This window comes from Balaenoptera acutorostrata, chromosome 15 (assembly GCF_949987535.1).
Source record: "Balaenoptera acutorostrata chromosome 15, mBalAcu1.1, whole genome shotgun sequence".
NCBI classification, from domain to species: Eukaryota; Metazoa; Chordata; class Mammalia; order Artiodactyla; family Balaenopteridae; genus Balaenoptera; species Balaenoptera acutorostrata.
Genome location: NC_080078.1, coordinates 89,267,483 through 89,284,939, shown reverse-complemented (window position 1 = coordinate 89,284,939; position 17,457 = coordinate 89,267,483). Strand labels below are relative to the sequence as shown.

Genomic DNA, 17,457 nt, shown 5'->3' with positions numbered 1-17,457 from the left:
GACCACATGTTAAAATGTATCCAGCCATTCAGGGATGCTTGGGTTGTTTCCACTCTGGGCCCTTATAAACAATGCCACTGAAACACTTGTGTGGACATTTTGGTTTCTTTTGGGTAAATATCTAGGAGTAGAATTGCTGGGTCCCATGGTAACTTCATATTTAACCTCTGAGGACCTGCCAGACTGTTTTCCATGGCGGCTGCACCGTTTTACACCCCTACCAGCAGTGTGTGCAAGTTCTGGTTTCTCTGAGTCCTGGCCAGCACCTGCTGTGTCTGTCTGTGGATTCCAGCCATCCTGGTGGGTGTGAAGTGGTCTCTCGTGGTTCTGAATGGCTTTTCTCTTTTCAGGTGCTTGTCTGGCTTCTGTCTGCAGACAGCGTGGTGACAGCCATTGCCCATGCATCCTGGCACAGGTGGGCAAATGCATGCGGGGAACCAAAATCACATAGGGGAAAACTCCGGGTAGTTTGTGAACTCACATGAGTGGAGTCAGGAATTGAGGTTGCCATGGGAAATTGGTCTCAGGTCCCTCCTCTGGGAAGGGGGCTGGTGATAATGGGGCGGCCAGAGCTCCAAGGACCCAATGTCCAGCAGCCTCTCTGCAAGTGCCCTTGCCTGGAGGTGCTGCTTAGTCACGAGGCGCTCTGTCACCACCGTCACCACGGGGCTGGGACCCTCTGGTTCTGGACTGCTGGAGCCAAGACCCGCGGCCCAAGGCTGAAGTGCCACGTGCTGGGCTGCCCCTCACTGGCCACTCTGTTTGGGTCCTGCTCCCCCCGGGGTCTGACCAGGGCCACAGCCTGCATCCCAGCACGAGATTCACTTGACCATGGCTCACTCTGATATAGAACCCAGCGACTCCCTATGACCAGTGGGGTAAAGCGCAACCCAGCCTGTGCCCACAGCTCTGGCCCCCACCTTACCTGCCTCGCTCCCACCATCTGCCCTACATCTTGCTCAGTCCCACCTCCACACCTCTGCGCATGGAGGTCTTCATCTAGTCCTCCCTCCACCAAGCACAGGTCCCGTGCCCCAAGGCTGCCTACGACCCAGGGTCTCCCAGGGACCCTCCCCCTCAGGCCTGACCCTGGCCTGGCCTGCAGGACCCGCCCCCCGCCCCGCCCCCCGCCCCTCCCCTCCGCAGTGCCTGGGCAGGTGAGCTCCTGGTAGGCTCGCCCGCCCCTCCTCCTACTCCGGAGTCCTCACCCCTAGCAGGGGGAACTCTGCGCTCCTGACCTAGTCCAGGATGCCTCAGGGATGGAGTGCGCCTGGGGCCCCATTAGGAAGGAGGTTGGGTGGGTGGGTCACACGAGAGCCCGGGGCAAGCGCAGGAGGTGCGGGGTGCGGGGTCGGGGGTAGGCTATCCTGGGGGTTATCCTGGACTCTATGGGGCAGGTCTGCAGCAGCTCCGGGTCTGTCCTGGGGCCACCGCGCGGCCCCTCCAGCTCCACACTGCCTGACAAGCCGCGCCATCGCCCCTTTAAGAAGGGGTCCCGCGCCCCCTCCCCAGCTGGCCCAAGCCCCCAGCGGCTGCGAGTAGGGCTGGAGAGGGAGAGAGACGCTGCGCAGCTGTTACTCGGAGGGGCGGGGCTGGGCTGGGGGACCCGGGGCTGCCGAGCAGGGCGGGACAGAGAACTGGCTGGGGCTTCGGGGTGGGAACTGGCCGGCCGCGATCTCAAGTCTGTGGGGCGGGGGCGGGGCTGCAGCGGGGGGGCGGGGGGTGGGCAGGGACTTCGGGGACCTGGGATCGCGGGCCGGGCAGGGAGGAGCCCGGCAATGGGGGGGGAGGGACGCTGCAGAGTGGGGCGGGGCCGGGGGCGGGGGCTGGGGGGGCGGGAATGGGGGGAAGTGCAGGGCGGGGGCTGCGGGCCCAGGCGCCGGGCGTCCCGCGCGCTGGTGGCACCTGGTCCAGACTCGCAGAGGCGGCGCCCGCAGGCTGGGCCGAAACCATGGGCTGCTGCTCCGGCCGCTGCGCGCTCATCTTCCTCTGCACTTTCCAGCTGGTGAGCGGCGACCCCTCCTCGGGCCCGGCAGTCCCAGCGCATTGGGGGAGCCGGACGCCGTCCCCCACCCTTAGCCCTGCCCGCTGGGTCCGCGATAGCCTCTGGGGGCTCCCGACTGGGCATGGCTCGGACCCGCGCGCTTCTGCGGCCGAAGTTCCCCGCCGTCCGGGTGGGGTGGGAAGCCAGCGCCCTATGTGCGACCCCTACGGCCCCTCCGTGCGCCCCGGCGCGCCCCGCCGTGTGTGTGCGCGCGCGGAGTCCGGGCTGCGGGCGCAGTGCGGGGCGGCCGCGGGGTCCGGAGCGACGGGGCAGGTACTGGGGAGCCGCTGGAAGTGCCTGTCGAGGAACAAAACCCTCCCCGCGGGAGCGCCGGGCCCCGCGATCTCCAAGTCCCGTGCGCGCGGCGGGGAAGGGGCGCCGCTGCGCGCGGTGTCCACGCGTGTCGGAAGGTATGTGTGGCCCCGGGTGCGCGCGCAAGGAGCGTTGCGAGGGTGTGTGCGTGTGTGTGTGTGTGTGTTTGTGTGTGCTCCCTTTCCGAAGGCAGCACTAGGCAATGAGTGAGCCGCGGAGTCCAGTTTCTGAGACCTGACAGCCCCTGGCGGCCAGGGTGCTTGTGAATTTGGGAGTGTGTGTCTGTCTGCATGTCTGCCGGTGTGTCTGTGTAGGGGTGTGTGAGCCCCGCCGTGCCCACCCCTGACGCCCCCGAGCTGGAGGAGGAGGCCCCTCCCCTTTGCCCTGGCCTGGAGAGTCCAGAGCGGAGAAGAGGGTTGAGCCTGTGCACAGGGCTGTGCTTCCCCTTGTGTCCGGGCCAGGATGCAGAGCCGGGCCCTCTGGATGCAGAGCTTTGTTGGAGGACTTGCACATCCCTCTGCCAAGTTTCAGTTCTGCCTTTGGAGCTTCAGGAGCTCCTTCTGCCTAAGGGGAGGGCGCTAAACAAAGGTGGAGGCCCCTGGGCTGGGGAGGAGATGCTGGTGAGCCCCTGGGTCTCTGGTCTTAAAAGGGAAATGCTGCTTTGTCCAAGATCCCTGGGTGTGCTCGTAGCTCAGCTGACGAGGTGCTTTCTCTGGAGCTAGAGGGCCACGGAGGAGGAAGGGGCTTGCTTCAAAGAGGCTGTGAGGGACTTCCCTGGTGGCCCAGTGGTTAGGAATCCACCTACCAATGCAGGGGACACGGGTTCGAGCCCTGGTCCGGGAAGATCCCACATGCCGCGGAGCAACTGGGCCTGTGTGCCACAACTACTGTGCCTGCGCTCTAGAGCCCGCGAGCCACAACTACTGAAGCCCGCGCTCCTGGAGCCCGGGCTCCACAACAAGGGAAGCAGCCGCAATGAGAGGCCCACACACCACAACAAAGAGTGCCCCCGCTCGCTGCAACTAGAGAAAGCCCGCGCGCAGCAACAAAGACCCAACAGAGCCAAAAATAAATAAATAAATTAAAAAAAAAAAAAAAGCAATTAGGGCAATGCCTGGTAACTATAAAAAAAAAAAAAAGAGGCTGTGAGTAGGAAATCCTCCTGCACCCACGGCCATGCACGGATGCAGGTCCTGTCCTTTGCCTGGGGGCAGGGCTTCTGTCCAGGCTGGCAGGGGGCAGAGATACACAGGCCCACCTGGAGGAAGGAAGGAGCTGCTGGAGCTTCCCTGTGGGGCAGGCTCAGTGCTGTGGCAGCGAGGGGCAGGGCTGGCGGGGAGTGAGGAGGAAGGTGGGCGGTCTGGGGGTTCTGCTGGACAGATACGGCTGAGAGAGAGCCCAGGCCTGCAGAAGGCATGAGGGCCCAGGGGCTGTTCCACTGGCCATAGGGAGCTATCCCAGGCCTTGGAGCAGCGGTGTCACTCACCGTCTTCTGGTGGACGGTACACAGGGCCCGCCACAGGCCTCTGGAGGTCTGGCTGCAGCTGTGGGGGAAGGGCTATCTAGGCTTGAGGGCAGCAGGGTTCCCCTGGATGGGGGCTTCCTGCAGACTCTTTAGTCTCAGCCAGGCGAGCCCTAGGGCCGGGTCGGAGCTATGTCCCCATGCGGCAAGTGGCCACAGCTAAGGGCAGCGGACAGCTGCAAAAGGCCTTCTGTCCCGGCCGTGCACCTGTCCCTCCTCTGCCGGGTGCAGGGGGCAGCGGAGTAGGAAGAGGTTTGACGCCGCCCGCCAGAGGTTCGCCGCTCTGGTCACTGTGGGGGGCGGGGCGGGGGAGCCGAGGGGGAAGCCGTGTGGGGAGTCCTCTGCTTTCTTTTGTCTTTTTGACAAGCGTGAGAGTTTTCTTGTTACCCAGCTATGGGACAAAGGCCTGAACATCTCAGAGCCTTCTCCCTGAAAAATAGCGTGACCTTTGCCCGCTCTGAGCCAGCTGCAGCACCCTGAGGCCCTTTCCCAGGCTGGGCCCTGGCTCTGATGGGAGCCAGGGCCCAGCGAGGGTTTGGGACCAGTGAGCAGGCCACGGGAACACTGCAGAGAGCTGAGCCTTCCGGTACCTTGGCTTAGAAACGAAAAAGACACCCCCACCAGCCCCACCCGTGCCGGCCACCCCGCCAGCTGCGGGGTCTCTCTGGCAAGCAGACCCTGGGGGCCGCCCTCAGACTTGGAGAGACTTCAGCAGAGATGCACAGCCAGGCTGGCCCTGAGTCTGGGCCGCACAGGACAGTGCCGGCGGCCGGTGATGGGTGGGGGTGGGGTAGGAAGGGGATCTGGGGCACCCTCACTCCGCCTCCCCGCCCCGTGCATGGCACCCCGGGGGAGTTCAAGCAGGGCAGCCGTCCCTGCCCATTGGTCAGGGGCTTCTGGGCACCAAGGGGAGGCCTGGGGCTAAGACTGAAATTTCATTCTGTGTCTAGAATAGGTGCTGTTGGCCAGCTCTGCCCCGAGGGCTGTGTGCGTGCACGTGTGTGCTCGTGTGCGTGTGAGTGTGAGTGTGTGCACGTGTGCACGTGTGTGCTCGTGTGCGTGTGAGTGTGAGTGTGTGCACGTGTGTGCTCATGTGTGCTCGTGTGTGCGTGTGGATGTGCGTCTCTTCTTCCCTGCTCCGCGGAGCTTCCCACCACAGTGTAGGCCGTTCACGTGTGGCCCCGCCCCCTCCTTTTGCACCACCTTGGCCCACCCACCCTCCCTGCCCTCTTCTGCGGCCAAGGGTCCACGTGGCTGTCCTCCGTGGAGACTGCCAGCGTGGGGTCGAGTCCACCAGCCCGCGGCTGCCCAGTCAGGCGGGGCCGGGCTCTCATGAGGCAGCAGAGGCAGGCCCTCTGCCCTCAGATGCCTGTCTCCTTTCCCAAAATCTGTGTAATTGAGGAGCTTCAACGTGCAGGCCTCCTCTGGGCACCGGGGGCCACGCCGAGATGGGGCAGCTGAGCCCTGATGGGCGAGGAGGCTCGTTCGGGGCTAGGCACTGGCCTAGCCCAGGCGACATCTGTAGACAGACGGCCAGACAGACCCTCCTGCTGCCCCGGGTCAGCGCTGCTGACATTGACACGGAGTGGACTGAGTCGCAGGCGTGTGAGAGTGCGAGGCACCTGGGGAGAAGTGTGTGTGGTGGGGCTCCCGCAGAGACAACTGCACGCGGAGGACCCAGGTGAGGCAGGAGTGTGGCTCTGGGAGTTGAGAGATGCGGGGTCTCGGGGACGCGGCAGTGAGGGTCTGTTGGGGGGGGAGGGGCGGATGGCAGGGCCCGAGCCCACGCGGGGAGCTCAGACTTTGTCTAAAGGGCGTGGGCATCCCTGAAGTGGGGTGTCCCCAAAGGCCTGGGGAGGCGGCTGGCGCCCACCCGCCAGGGAACAGTCTTCCCTGGACACAGTCCAGTGGACTGGGGAGGGGGCTTATTGACTGCTCATTCTCGTGCCCTGAAGCTGGCCCAGTTCACTGCCAAGGTCTCCACTCTGTGCCGTGGCTCTGTACCTACTGTGTGCTTCCTCCTGTCGGGGAAGAGCATTCTGGCGCCTCTCCCTGGGGGTCCTGTCTGGCCACTCTGCTGCGGGACGCCATCCCGCTGGAAATTGCCTGATATGATGCCCCGTTGTGGGTCTGCTCTCGCCTCCCCACTCCCCACTCCAGCTGTCTTCTAGGGCAGACCCCAGCCCCGCGCAGGACATGCTTGGAATGCCGCCTCCCCGAGACCTCTTGGAAATAGCTGTTACCTGGTCCGGACCAACTGCAGTGGCTGGGCAGTGCCCAGGACGCACCACAGCAGCTGTTTCCTGGGGGCTGGCAGGGGTCCTGTGAGGGCTCCAGGACACAGGCCTGGAGCAGCGGAGAGGAGGGGGTCAGGGGAGGGCCGAGCACCCTGGCTGCAGTAGGGGCTTCTGTGGCCAGCAGGCCTGGTGACCACAGGGCCAGTCCACAAAGGCTCACCTGGCTGGGCTCTGTCCTTCAGTGCCAGGGGCCACGTGGGAGGGAGGCTACCCCTCGCTGCTCCGTCCCGCCCACTGCCCTCTGTCCCAGCCCCGCTGCTGCTGGCCTCAGCCCATCCAGTCCTGAGGAGGGGCACGCGGTGACCTCGCCTGCCCGGCTGTGAGAAGTCTGGCTTCTCCAGTGCCCGCCTGAGGCTGCCTGCGGGGAGGGGCTCCCCTCCCTCCTCCACCCTTTGGAGTCCTCCCCACCCCAGGGCTCAGTGGACAGCCCCCCGACCCCACCTGCTCTGGGTCCAGATGGCTCTCTCGCCTCTGCAGCCCTCCCAGTGGCAATGAGTGCTGGACACACAGTGGGCCCACGGGGACATTGTGGAGTGCAGCCATGGGCCGTGCTGATTTGCTGTCCTTTCTCTGCCACCGTCCTTCTGGGATGTGCTGGTCCTCTCTGCCCTTGTTCGCCGCACCTTCCTTGCCATGAACACAGATGGGATGGCATCTGGGGTGTAGTGGCTTTGGTTGTACTTTCTCCTGGTGATGAGCTCAGCCCCACAAACATGATGAGTGAATGAATGTGTGAGGGAATGAATGAGTGAATGACGGAATGCTTTCTGAAGTCACGACCGAGCTCAGATCTGGTCCGTCTCCCCTGCGTAAAAAACGGCAGGTTTCTTAGGCATATCTGATTCCCTGGCGTTGGTCCTCTTTCGGCCAAGCCTGCAGGGCTGGCGTCCACAGAGCGGGGGGTGGGAACGTCCTGGAAGGAGAGGCCCCAAAGCGGTGAGAGAGCCCCGCAGACGGGGAGGGTGCTGATCTGGGGGCCCAAGGAGCCCAGTGTCCCGCTCGACCTTCCTGCCCCACGTTTGCTGTTTGGCCCTGCAGCCCCCGAAGTTAGAGCAGCCCCCGTGTTCCCGTTCTGCAGGTGAGGAAGCTGAGGGCGGGGGCTTGTTCCAGGAGGGGCACCCCAATGGTGATGCTTCCAGGCCCGTCAACTTGTTTGGAGATTTTTGTTGAAGAGCCGAGAACGCAGTGGGCGCTGGATGGTAGTGATCAGGCAGGAGCGGGACCTGGGGCTCCCAGGGGCCCGCCGCCCCTCACACGCCTGCCCTGCTCCTAGGTCACCGCCCTGGAGCGGCAGGTGTTCGACTTCCTGGGCTACCAGTGGGCGCCCATCCTGGCCACCTTCACCCACATTGTCGTGGTCATCCTGGGGCTCTTCGGCACCATCCAGTACCGGCCTCGCTACATCGTGGTGGTGAGTCCACTCTGCTCCGGCCCTTCTCCTGCGGGCAGGGGGGCCGGGATGACCGGCATGGAGGGCTTCAGTGACAGTACTGTCCTGGAAGCCATCAGAAAACCTGGAAAGGCCAGGATTTCAGCCACACAGACCCCCAGGCTCAGACCTTCCCACAGCCTGGACATCATCTGAGTTCTGACCTGGAAATTGTGGCTTCAGGGTTGCTTCTGGGAAACTGAGCCGCAGAGCACCTGCCAGGGGCCCGAGGCGGAACTGGAACCCAGCATGTCTCAGCACCCCCTCCCTGCCCGTGGTCCCGTGCCCCCGACTGTCCTGCCTCTGGAGAAGCTCAAACGATGTGCAGAAAGTTTTGCTCCGAGCAGAGTAGCATTTTCGTTCAGTGCAGATCAAAATAATTGGTCTGGATCAGGTTTGCAGCAAACCCTCCTGTAAAGGCCCCACAGTCTCTTGGAAGGTACTCAGCCCTGTCATGGCCCAGACACAGCCTGAGCAGTGCTGCACAATGGGCAGGGCTGCGTCTCAGTAAAACTTGACGAAAGCAGGTGCCAGCTGGCAGCCCTCCCCACTGCAGGCAGCTCTCGGGGGCGATCTTCGGGGTGGGTTTTGGGGGTGCTCTGCCCTTAGCTTGTCATTGGTTCATGTGGCATGGGCCACGGGCACCTCTGGGCCAGGACACCAAGCTCGGAAAGTGTGCTCTGTGCTGGCTCCCTCCAGCCCGCTGTTCCCTCCAGCCCGCTGTTCCCTCCAGCCCGCTGTTCCCTCCAGCCCGCTGTTCCCTCTAGCCCGCTGTTCCCTCCAGCCCGCTGTTCCCCGTCTCCTAGGTGTTCCCCAGCCCCGCGGGGGCAGGAGCCCTGTCACCCTTTTGGCACAGTGTGGGACCTCTTCCCAGTGGGCTCAGGGGCGCCCTCCTCCAAACAGAGCATCCTGGGCTCCAGACTTGGGGAGCAGAGCCCCCCACCCTGCAGAGGCCTTGTCCTCCAAGGGGGAGATGCAAAGTTACATTCCCTCCCCCCACCCCCTCCCCCGCCCTCTCTTGTCTCCACAGTACGCAGTGTGGGCGGCCGCCTGGGTCACCTGGAACGTCTTCATTATCTGCTTCTACTTGGAAGTGGGGGGCCTCTCAAAGGTGAGTTAAGTCATGGGAAATTCACGCAAACGGAGGGGATCTTGGCGAGGGCCCGGAGGCACTGGAGGTGTTTGCTTGTTTATCGCGCGGCTCCCCAATGGTGGCAGAGGCTGGGTGTGTTCATGGTTCTGTCCCTCGCACCCTGAACAGTCCCGGTCCATAGCAGCGACTCAGTAAAGTTTTGGGGAAAGATCAGTGATCTGATGGATGGATGAGGGGATGTGGGCATTGGTTGGCAGGTGGTCTCCAGCTGGGAGTAGATGCACCAGGGAAGGCTTCCTGGAGGAGGGGGCCTGGAACCTGGGCAGCACCTGGAAGGAGAGTCAGGGCTGGGGAGCAGGAGCAGAGATACCAGCCTTTGCAGAAGGGTGCAGGTGGGAACACCGCCGGGGCGGCCAGGCAGAGGGGATGCTGTCCTCCTGCCCACCCTCTGGGCTGCTCCTTCAAACGCTGATAAAGTCCCCACGTCCCCCCTGCAGGGGAGGGGACACCTCATCCAAGGCATGTTCTGCTGGGAGCATCAGTGTGAGCAAAGCCTGCCTATGCAGCTGATTCAGGCACTTCACACAAAGCACTTTATTTCATCTTTGCCCAAAGCTCAGAGGGGAGTCTAAGAGCCAGGAGTGGGGTGGCACGGGTGGGCAGTGGGGCAGATGGCCCCTGCTTCCTGGGACCACACCTGGGCAGCAGTGGGGGAGACAGAGGTTAGTTCAGACACACCTGAAATGGCAGCGTTGGCCTGAGATGCAAAGGAGGGGCCCAGGGCACCGTTAGAGTGTGTCCTGGGGGTCTGTCCTGGGCGGGGAGGCCTTCCTGGAGGACGGGGCGTGAGCCGGAGGCCCATGGCAAGCACAGGGAGGCCTTCCCTGCAAGGGAATGGCTGGGAGGGCCTTGGTGCCCCCTGCTCCCGACGGCTGGGGCCCAAGGGGCCGGGGCATGGGAGGCGGGAGGGCGGAGTACCCCTTGCCCTTCTCAGGGAGCCCATCTGGGATGCAGTGGGTGGGGTTTGGCTCTGTCCCTGGTGCTGACCTGGTCCCCCCACCCCCACCCCTCCCCCAGGACAGCGGGCTCCTGACCTTCAGCCTCTCCCAGCACCACTCCTGGTGGCATGAGCATGGCCCGGGCTGCGTGCACAAGGAGCCGGCGGCCAGCCTGGGTCCCCCAGACAGCCAGGCCCTGGTGCCAGGCATCGGCTGCACCCTGGAGCATGGCTACGTGGAGGCCCTGCACAGCGCCCTGCAGATCCTGGTGGCGGTGAGTGCGGGGGAGGGGAGGTGGGGGTGGGGGGAGGGGCTCATCCTGCTGTGGGACCAGGTCTCAGCCTTTCCTGTGGAGGCAGAGGAGGTCCTCTTCACACCACCCCTGCCGAGAGGTTAAGGAACCGCACCCCCACCCCCACCTGTGTGGCCTGGGCCACTCGCTCCGCAAAGTGGGCTCAGAACCAATTCCAACCCCAGGGCTGGCGTGAGGATGAACCGAGGGGACAGAACCTGAAGCTTCTGATGATGCAGTGGGGTCGGGCGGGCGGGTAGGACCCTCCGTGAGGGGGATCAAGGTGAAGGCTCCTGCAGTCCCACCGCCCCCCCACCCCGGAGGCAGCGTGGCAGGGGAGGGGCCCTGGGGAGCTCCTCCACAACCTCCTCCAAGTCAGAGGGTCTGTTTCCATACCCGACAATCCGACCGTGGGGGCCGGGGCGGGGCAGACGCAGCCTGGCCTGCACGCTGGCCTCTTTCTGCTCCTGCGGCATAGAGAGGGGTGTAGATTCTGCGAGTAAAAATACAGGATGCCCAGTGAAATTTGAATTTCAGATAAACAGCAAGTTTTAGTGTAAGCGTGTTCCATGCCATGTTTGGGACATACTTATACTAAAAATGGTTTCATTCTGTATCTGAAATTCAAACTTAGTTGAGCATGGGGTATTTTGTCTGCAGCTCCAGAGAAGTGGTCAGACGGGAAGGGCCGGAGCGGGCTGGGCCAGTGCCTGGCAGCCCCGGCTGACTCCAGGGCTCGGGCAGGACGGGTGCGGCCACTGGAGGGCGTTGGTCAGACCTGGAGGCTCCTGACTGCTTGGGTGCACGCAGGCCAACAGCACCGTGTCCGGGGGGGTTGCTGGGTTTATAGCACGGACGCTCTGCGCCAACAGCTGACATTGGAAACTGAATGCCAGGTCTAGGGCCTTCCCTGGCAGAACAAACGTGACAGTCCGGGTGCCTCTCGAGCTCCCAGGGCTCCCTCCCCTCCTGCTCTCACAGGTCCTGCAGAAATCCAGACTTTGGGGCATCTGGGTGCTGCCCGTCCCTCGGGTGCTGGGACATTCTCTCTCCCACCATGGCTCATTCACTGAGGCAAAAAGAGGGCTCTGGTTTTCTCAAAATACTTGGGAACCTGGGTGCGTTCCTCGAAAGGAGAAAGAACCGCTTGCCAAGGATACAGGTCAGAGCTTCTGAAATCACATACAGAATCTGTGAAAAGGCAACAGGAAGGAAGCTGGAAAAGAACAAAGGAAGATTCTCCTGGGCGTTTCTGACTGCGCGTGATGGCAGAGACAGAGACTCCTCACTTTTATCCTTCATCCCCAGCGATGGGGGCTTCTTTTTTTTAATATAATTTTTATTTTATATTGGGGTATATTTGACTTACAACACTGTGTCAGTTTTAGGTGTAGAGCAAAGTGGTTCAGTTATACGTATACATATATCCATTCTTTTTCAGATTCTTTTCCCGTATGGGTTATTACACAGTATCAAGTAGAGTTCCCTCTGCTATACAGTAGGTCTTCAGTGGAATGCCGGCTTCTAAATACCAGTCAGCCCTCTGCTGATTGCTTTTTTTTTTTTTTAATTTTAATTAATTTTATTTATTTATTTATTTTATTTATGGCTGTGTTGGGTCTTCGTTTCTGTGCGAGGGCTTTCTCTAGTTGCGGTGAGCGGGGGCCACTCTTCATCGTGGTGCGCGGGCCTCTCACTATCGCGGCTTCTCTTCTTGCGGAGCACAGGCTCCAGACGCGCAGGCTCAGTAATTGTGGCTCACGGGCGTAGCTGCTCCGCGGCATGTGGGATCCTCCCAGACCAGGACTCGAACCCGTGTTCCCTGCATTGGCAGGCAGACTCTCAACCACTGCGCCACCAGGGAAGCCCTGCTGATTGCTTTTGAGGGTCCAGGAGCAGCAGACCCTTGCCTGCACAGTTGGCCGGTGCTGGGGGGCGGGGCGGGCAGGTCTGAGAGCCTCGCGGAGGAGCTGGGCCGCATCCGGAGGGGGCATGGGAGGGGCGGTGGGCGGGCAGAGGTGTGGCAGGTGGGGCGGCCTCCCCCAGCGCCCCGCCTACCGCGGAGGAGCAGGGCTGCGGAGGAGTTTTCAGCACCTTGGCCAGCTCTCGGGCGTTGGGAGGCGGCTCGGGTTTGCCTTTCAATGGCAAGGAGACCGGCACAGAGGAGGCCCCTGACCTGCAGCCTGGCAGGACGGGCTTCTGAGCCCTTCCAGCTCCATCTCCTCCTTCAAGGAATATGGGGCGTCAAGGGAGGCTGTTGGGCTTGTTCTTTGGTGAAAGTAACCCCCCTGAGGTCTTGCCACTGCTGATGGGAGGCCAGTCTCTTCTTCCCGTGGCCCTTTGCCCCTGAAGCTGCACCGCTGGCTGGCTTCCTGTCCCCCGCCCCCGACCCCTGGCTGTGGTTGCCCCACAGACAGACCCCACCACCCTCTCTCAGAAGACCTGCTGCAGCTCCTCCATGGCAGGTTCCCCCCATGAAACATCTTTTCTGCTTATTCCCCGGATCAGTCAGGGCCCCAGCCAGTGATGATGCACTCGGCTTAGGTTAATTCCCGGGGGCAGGTGAAGGGGCTGTTCTAAGCGTAGGTGCCACGTCGGGGACCCCACGGGATGTCCCCCTCCCCTGGGGCTCGTGGCTGAGCTGTCGGCACCCCGGACTGAAGGGAGGTGGGGGGGAGTTGTGCTGGCAGAGAAGGGGCTGGGGGGTACGAGCCCTTCTTCTCCCCCTCCCCCCTCCCTCCAGTTTCCTGCTGGGCTCCCCATGGGAGGGCGCTGGTGGACACCGGCCACACCATGCAGGGTGGGGAATGTGGAGGGAGCGCCTGCGGGGGCAGGTGGGGCACCTCTGACCCACCACTACTGGAACCTCACTCTGTGCTATGTCCTCGGGGTCGAGACCACTGCCTGCTATGGGGGGGACCAAAGACAATAGGCGATGCCCCAGAGGATGCAGGGCTGACCTACAGGGCAGAGAGAGGCCAGAGGGCATGACTTCGCAGTCCTGGGCCACCTCTCAGGTTTCCAGCTTCTGTGGAAGAGGCGCCCCTCCCGGATGAGCTGGGGTGGGGCTGCCCCTCCAGGGGTCCTGCGAGCACACGGGGCTGTGGCCCTTCCACGGGACCCCGTGGCTTCAAGACGCATTTTGCTGCCCACTCTGGGCGCCCTGTGCATTGTCTGTCAGCCCCAGCAGAGGGTCAGGGCTGGGCCCCTCGTTCTCATCAAAGAGGATGCAGTAAACACCGTGCATGGAGTAACTCCCCCCTCCCCCGTGCTTACCATCACCCGGGCTGTGGGCAGTGCCGGCCTTGCCCCGTCTCAGCTGGAGCCCTTTCTGCTGCAGTGGCCCCGGCGCCCGGGCGTCTGTGGGGGTTTAATGCAGGCCTGTCCTCTTTGCCCTGAAGTCCGAGCACCCTCTGAGGAGCCTGGCTAATGAACGTCTGCCAGGCCAAGCCCTCAACTCCAGCCAGCCCCGTCCACTCTGCCCAGAATTGCCCGCTGCACCAAGTCCTCGGTCTGTCTGCCCTGCACTGCCATGCAAAACATGAGCTTGGCTGGCTCGAAGCTTCTCTACCATGGCTTCCCAAGGGGGAGAAACCTGGCAGTTGTCTGCTTATGGCGAGAGGTGCTAGGGAGGATGGCTTGGCTGTGACAGGGGTGTCAGCCTGTGGGGGCATGGTGCGCCTGGGGGACCTCCAGGCTGCAGTCATGTGTCTCCCAGGGCTTCTCTCTGCATCTCATCCCCCCTTCAAGCAGGGGCTTGGTCAGCCCCACTGGGGAGTGGACACCGCCTGGAACTCCAGAGCTAAGGAGGCTGGCAGATCACTCCCCTCGATCAGTGTTACAGACAAGGACACCGAGGCCAGGAGGGGCAGTGGCTGCGTGGTTAGGACGCGCTGGGGCCCACGTCCCACGATGATGCTTCTGTGGCTCCCGGGGCCTCACCCTGAGTGACCTCTCCATGTCTTTCAGCTCGTGGGCTTCGTCTGTGCCTGCCACGTGGTCAGCGTTGTCACCGAGGAGGAGGACAGCTGTAAGTGTGCGACCACCAGGCTCCTGCAGAATGCTGTTAGTGACCTGCTGGCCCCATCAGGCAGTGGGGGAGGGAAAGAGAAGCTGAGGGCTGGCCACAGAGGCCTGAGACCTGGCCTCTTAAATGGGTCCCCGTGCCACGGAGGTCCTGGCCTGAGCAGAGACAGGGGAGGCCCTGGGCTGTGGGCACCAGGGGTCAGTGCACCCCCAGCTCCTCCAGTCTGAGGGCTCCTGTGCTGCGGGGCTGCCCCCCACGATCCCCACAGGTGTCACAGGCGGAAGGCTGAGCTCTGATCTACAGAGGAAAGTCCCCCCGCCCCGTGCCCCCTTGCAGCTGGGAACCGGCCCACCTTCAGGCCCAGTGCTAGCGGGGACGCATCTGAGGGGAGTTCGCACATCCCCCTCCCGTGAGCCCTCTTGACTTTTCCTCTGATTTGCAGTATCAACACTCGGGTGCCCTCGCCAGCCCTGACCACCGCAGGCTCTGACGGGGTCTTGCCAGGGTAAGCCGGGGCTGGGCGCACCCAGGGGGCCCACAGCTCCTGTGGGCAGAACCTTCCCTGGGATCTGAATCAGAATTCAGAGCCTCTGTTCCCAGAGGTCAGGTGGCCGTGGGGTAGGCGGCCCACGTGTCCTTCAGAGACCAGACTCAGTCCTGGACCAGCCCCCAGCTACCCTCGGTCCTGGTGCTGGGTGGCCCCAAACCATCGCTCAGCCCACAGCCGGCTGGGAGGAAACAGAAGGGGCTTCCTGTATTGGTTACGTTAAAACGTTTTAGGACGGGAGCCAGCCCTGGGGTTCAGAAACGCGTTAGCTTTGCCCAGCAAGCCCCGGCCACCCATGTGCTGTGCAGACACAGCTTTGAGGCGCTGTGATTGGGACAGCCCGGCAGGGCACGGGGCAGCCCCCTGCTGAGAGCGCCAGCATCCTTTGAAGCTTTGCACCCAGCGGGAATTCACCCTCTGCTCTCCAGTCTGGGCAGCCCGCGGCCCCTCCCACCTCTGCGTCACCGCCTGAGTGTTTGCACTTGGGAACGTTCTCCACTCTGCCGTCCTGTCCATTGTTTGGGTTTGTTTTATTTGGGTCTTGGTTTCTTTCAGTTGATTTCATTGGTGGATCTGACCCACTTCCTCTCTGCCATGTCAGTGAAAAGCCTTCCAGCCTCTCGTTCGAGCAGGCATGCCTGTAAGCACGGCCGCAGAGCCGGCCCCGCTGGCCTGGCCAATCCGGGTAGCATAGCCGCCAGGCTCCTCTCCTTGGGGAAACCTCACCAGGCGTCTGTCTGCCTGTCCATCCATCATCCACCTGTCTGTCCATCCCCCACTTTCGCACTTGCTCCGTGCCGGCTCTGGGCCAGGTGTGGGGCGCAGAGGCTCTGCCCCCGTGCCCAGCAGAGCCTGTGGGAGTCGGGGCCGAGGGGACACTGAGAGGCCGCCACCCAGGAGAGCGATAGGGCGATTTTCTGGGTCTCACGGTGGCAGGAAATTTGAGGAGTTGGCCTCCTACCTTTGGAGGATCAGACTTCTTCCCTCTTGGAAAGCAGTGCCCACGGCCCTGACCGCCCCAGGCCTCAGTGGGGGTGCCTGGGCCACTGGCCCCCTCCTCCGAAGCAGCCTTTGCCACGGGCCCTGGCCCACATGGAATCCTGAAAGTCGGGGTCAGCAGAGGTGGCTGTGGTCCTTCTCCTGGTAGAGCTGTGCTTCCTCCGTCTCACCCAGGCCCTCAGAGTCAAGCCTGCCCTTCAGGGCCCCACCTGCGGCCATCCCTGGGGACTCTGGCCCTCTTGGTAGCCCCGCAGCCCTTCTACCCTATAAGTGAGGCCCCACGTCAGCTAAGGGCCATCAGAGGTAGCAGGCGTGCAGCTCCCGTGATGGGGGAGAGGCCTCGCTCAGACCCCTGAGCCAGGGCAGGGTATGTGGGAGTTGATGACCCGGGCACACAGGCTGGGAGAACTGGCCAGGCTGGTCACGCCTCTGGGCTTTCCCCCTGGCCGTGGAGCTGGGCGGCCAGAAGGACCTAGGGTGAGCCCCTCACTCCGCTCCCAGTCCCCTGGCTCAAACCCCAACGAGATGTCTGCGGCCAGAGTCAGCTCTGCAGGGACAAGGCCCACAGCTGCCTGCGTGGGGAGCCCCGGTCCTGGCGCGGCCTCGCAGAAGCCCAGCCCCTCCCCGCCCTTTTCCAAAGGCCAGGAAGCCCTTCCCTTCTTGGATTTTGTCCCATTTGCTCTCCAAGGGACGAGGGCACAGCAGCCCCCGCTGACCGCTGACTGTGCCTTCCTTCCGGCTTCTCTGCCCCTGCCCACCCCCCACCTCGCCCCGCAGGCCGGCCGGCGGCGTAGGTGAAGAGCACCCATCCCCCCCACGACCTCCAGCTTCGGTGACCCACGCGGACGGTGAGGAGCCTCCAGGCAGCGGACCTTCCTGCCCCCTTGGCCCTGCAGGCGCCCCCAGGGTCTGGTGACTGGACGTGAGCCAGGGCGGCGGGGCCAGCGCCAGGCTGGGGACGGCTGCAACTTCTAAAGAGTTTGTTGTTTCCTTTTTCTAAAAAAAAAAATGACACAAGAGAAAACCTCACCCCTGGCCTCCGGTAGCGCTGGGAATGCACTCCATCTGCAGCAGGTCTGGGGCTGCTGGCCAAGGAGCCCCGTCCCTCAGATGCCCTCCCCAGGGCAGCCAGACCCCCCAGGGGCTGCACGCACCCATGCTGGGGCGGGAGGGAGGTGGCTGGCCAAGGGGCCTACGAGACGGGGAAAGAGTGACCCCACCACGAGGGTCCAGTGAGCCCATGGTGACCTCCACCTGAGCGCGGTGGGAGTTAGGGTTAGGGCCCCAGGTGCTGCGGCCGGTGGGACCCCCGGGTGAGGGCTGGGCTTGCCCAGGAGCCCACAAGGCAAGGGCTTCCTGGTGACAAGCAGAGGGCACTGTGCGAGCCACCGGGATGCAATAGTCCTAGTGCATCCCAAGGTGCCCACAAGTAGAGGATATAAAGGAACCTGCCCTCCAGACCACCTTCCCTACCATGCAGGACCTTGGTGGACAATTACAAGTTCAGTTTCAGAAGCAGCCCAAGGCTAGTCCATTCTAAAAGTCCTTAAAATGCTGAAAAGATAAGAACAAGGGAAAGGCGGAAGGGGAAGGGGTGGTGGGAATGGCCTGGAATGGGCCTGGCCGCCGGCCGTGCTGCCCTACTGGTGAGGCGAGGTGGGGAGGGGGTGGGGGGGGGGACAGACGTTTGGCGCAAGGTGGTGGAGAGGGGGCTGGTGGTTCTGGAACAGAGGCTGCTGTGCACCATCCAGGAAAAACCCACACTTTTATTTTGACTCTTCCAAAGCACCCACACACAGGGAAAATGGCTCCCACCCCACACGCCAAGCCGCCGCAGCTCCATCTTCCACGCTGGACTGGTCAGTGCTGGACGCGAGCTCAGCCGTGCTCAGCAAGC

At 63.0% G+C, this 17,457-nt stretch overlaps 1 protein-coding gene across 1 annotated transcript; it reads left to right on the top strand.

Annotated features, from left to right (window-relative positions):
- Nucleotides 1–1,951: 1,951 nt before the first annotated feature.
- NKAIN4 (sodium/potassium transporting ATPase interacting 4) lies at nucleotides 1,952–16,774 on the top strand. Its single transcript, XM_057529754.1, has 8 exons — nucleotides 1,952–2,005; nucleotides 7,449–7,586; nucleotides 8,635–8,715; nucleotides 9,775–9,969; nucleotides 13,957–14,017; nucleotides 15,117–15,201; nucleotides 16,338–16,408; nucleotides 16,632–16,774. Exons 1-8 carry the CDS (start codon nucleotides 1,952–1,954, stop codon nucleotides 16,772–16,774), a joined length of 828 nt encoding a protein of 275 aa, XP_057385737.1.
- Nucleotides 16,775–17,457: the final 683 nt, after the last annotated feature.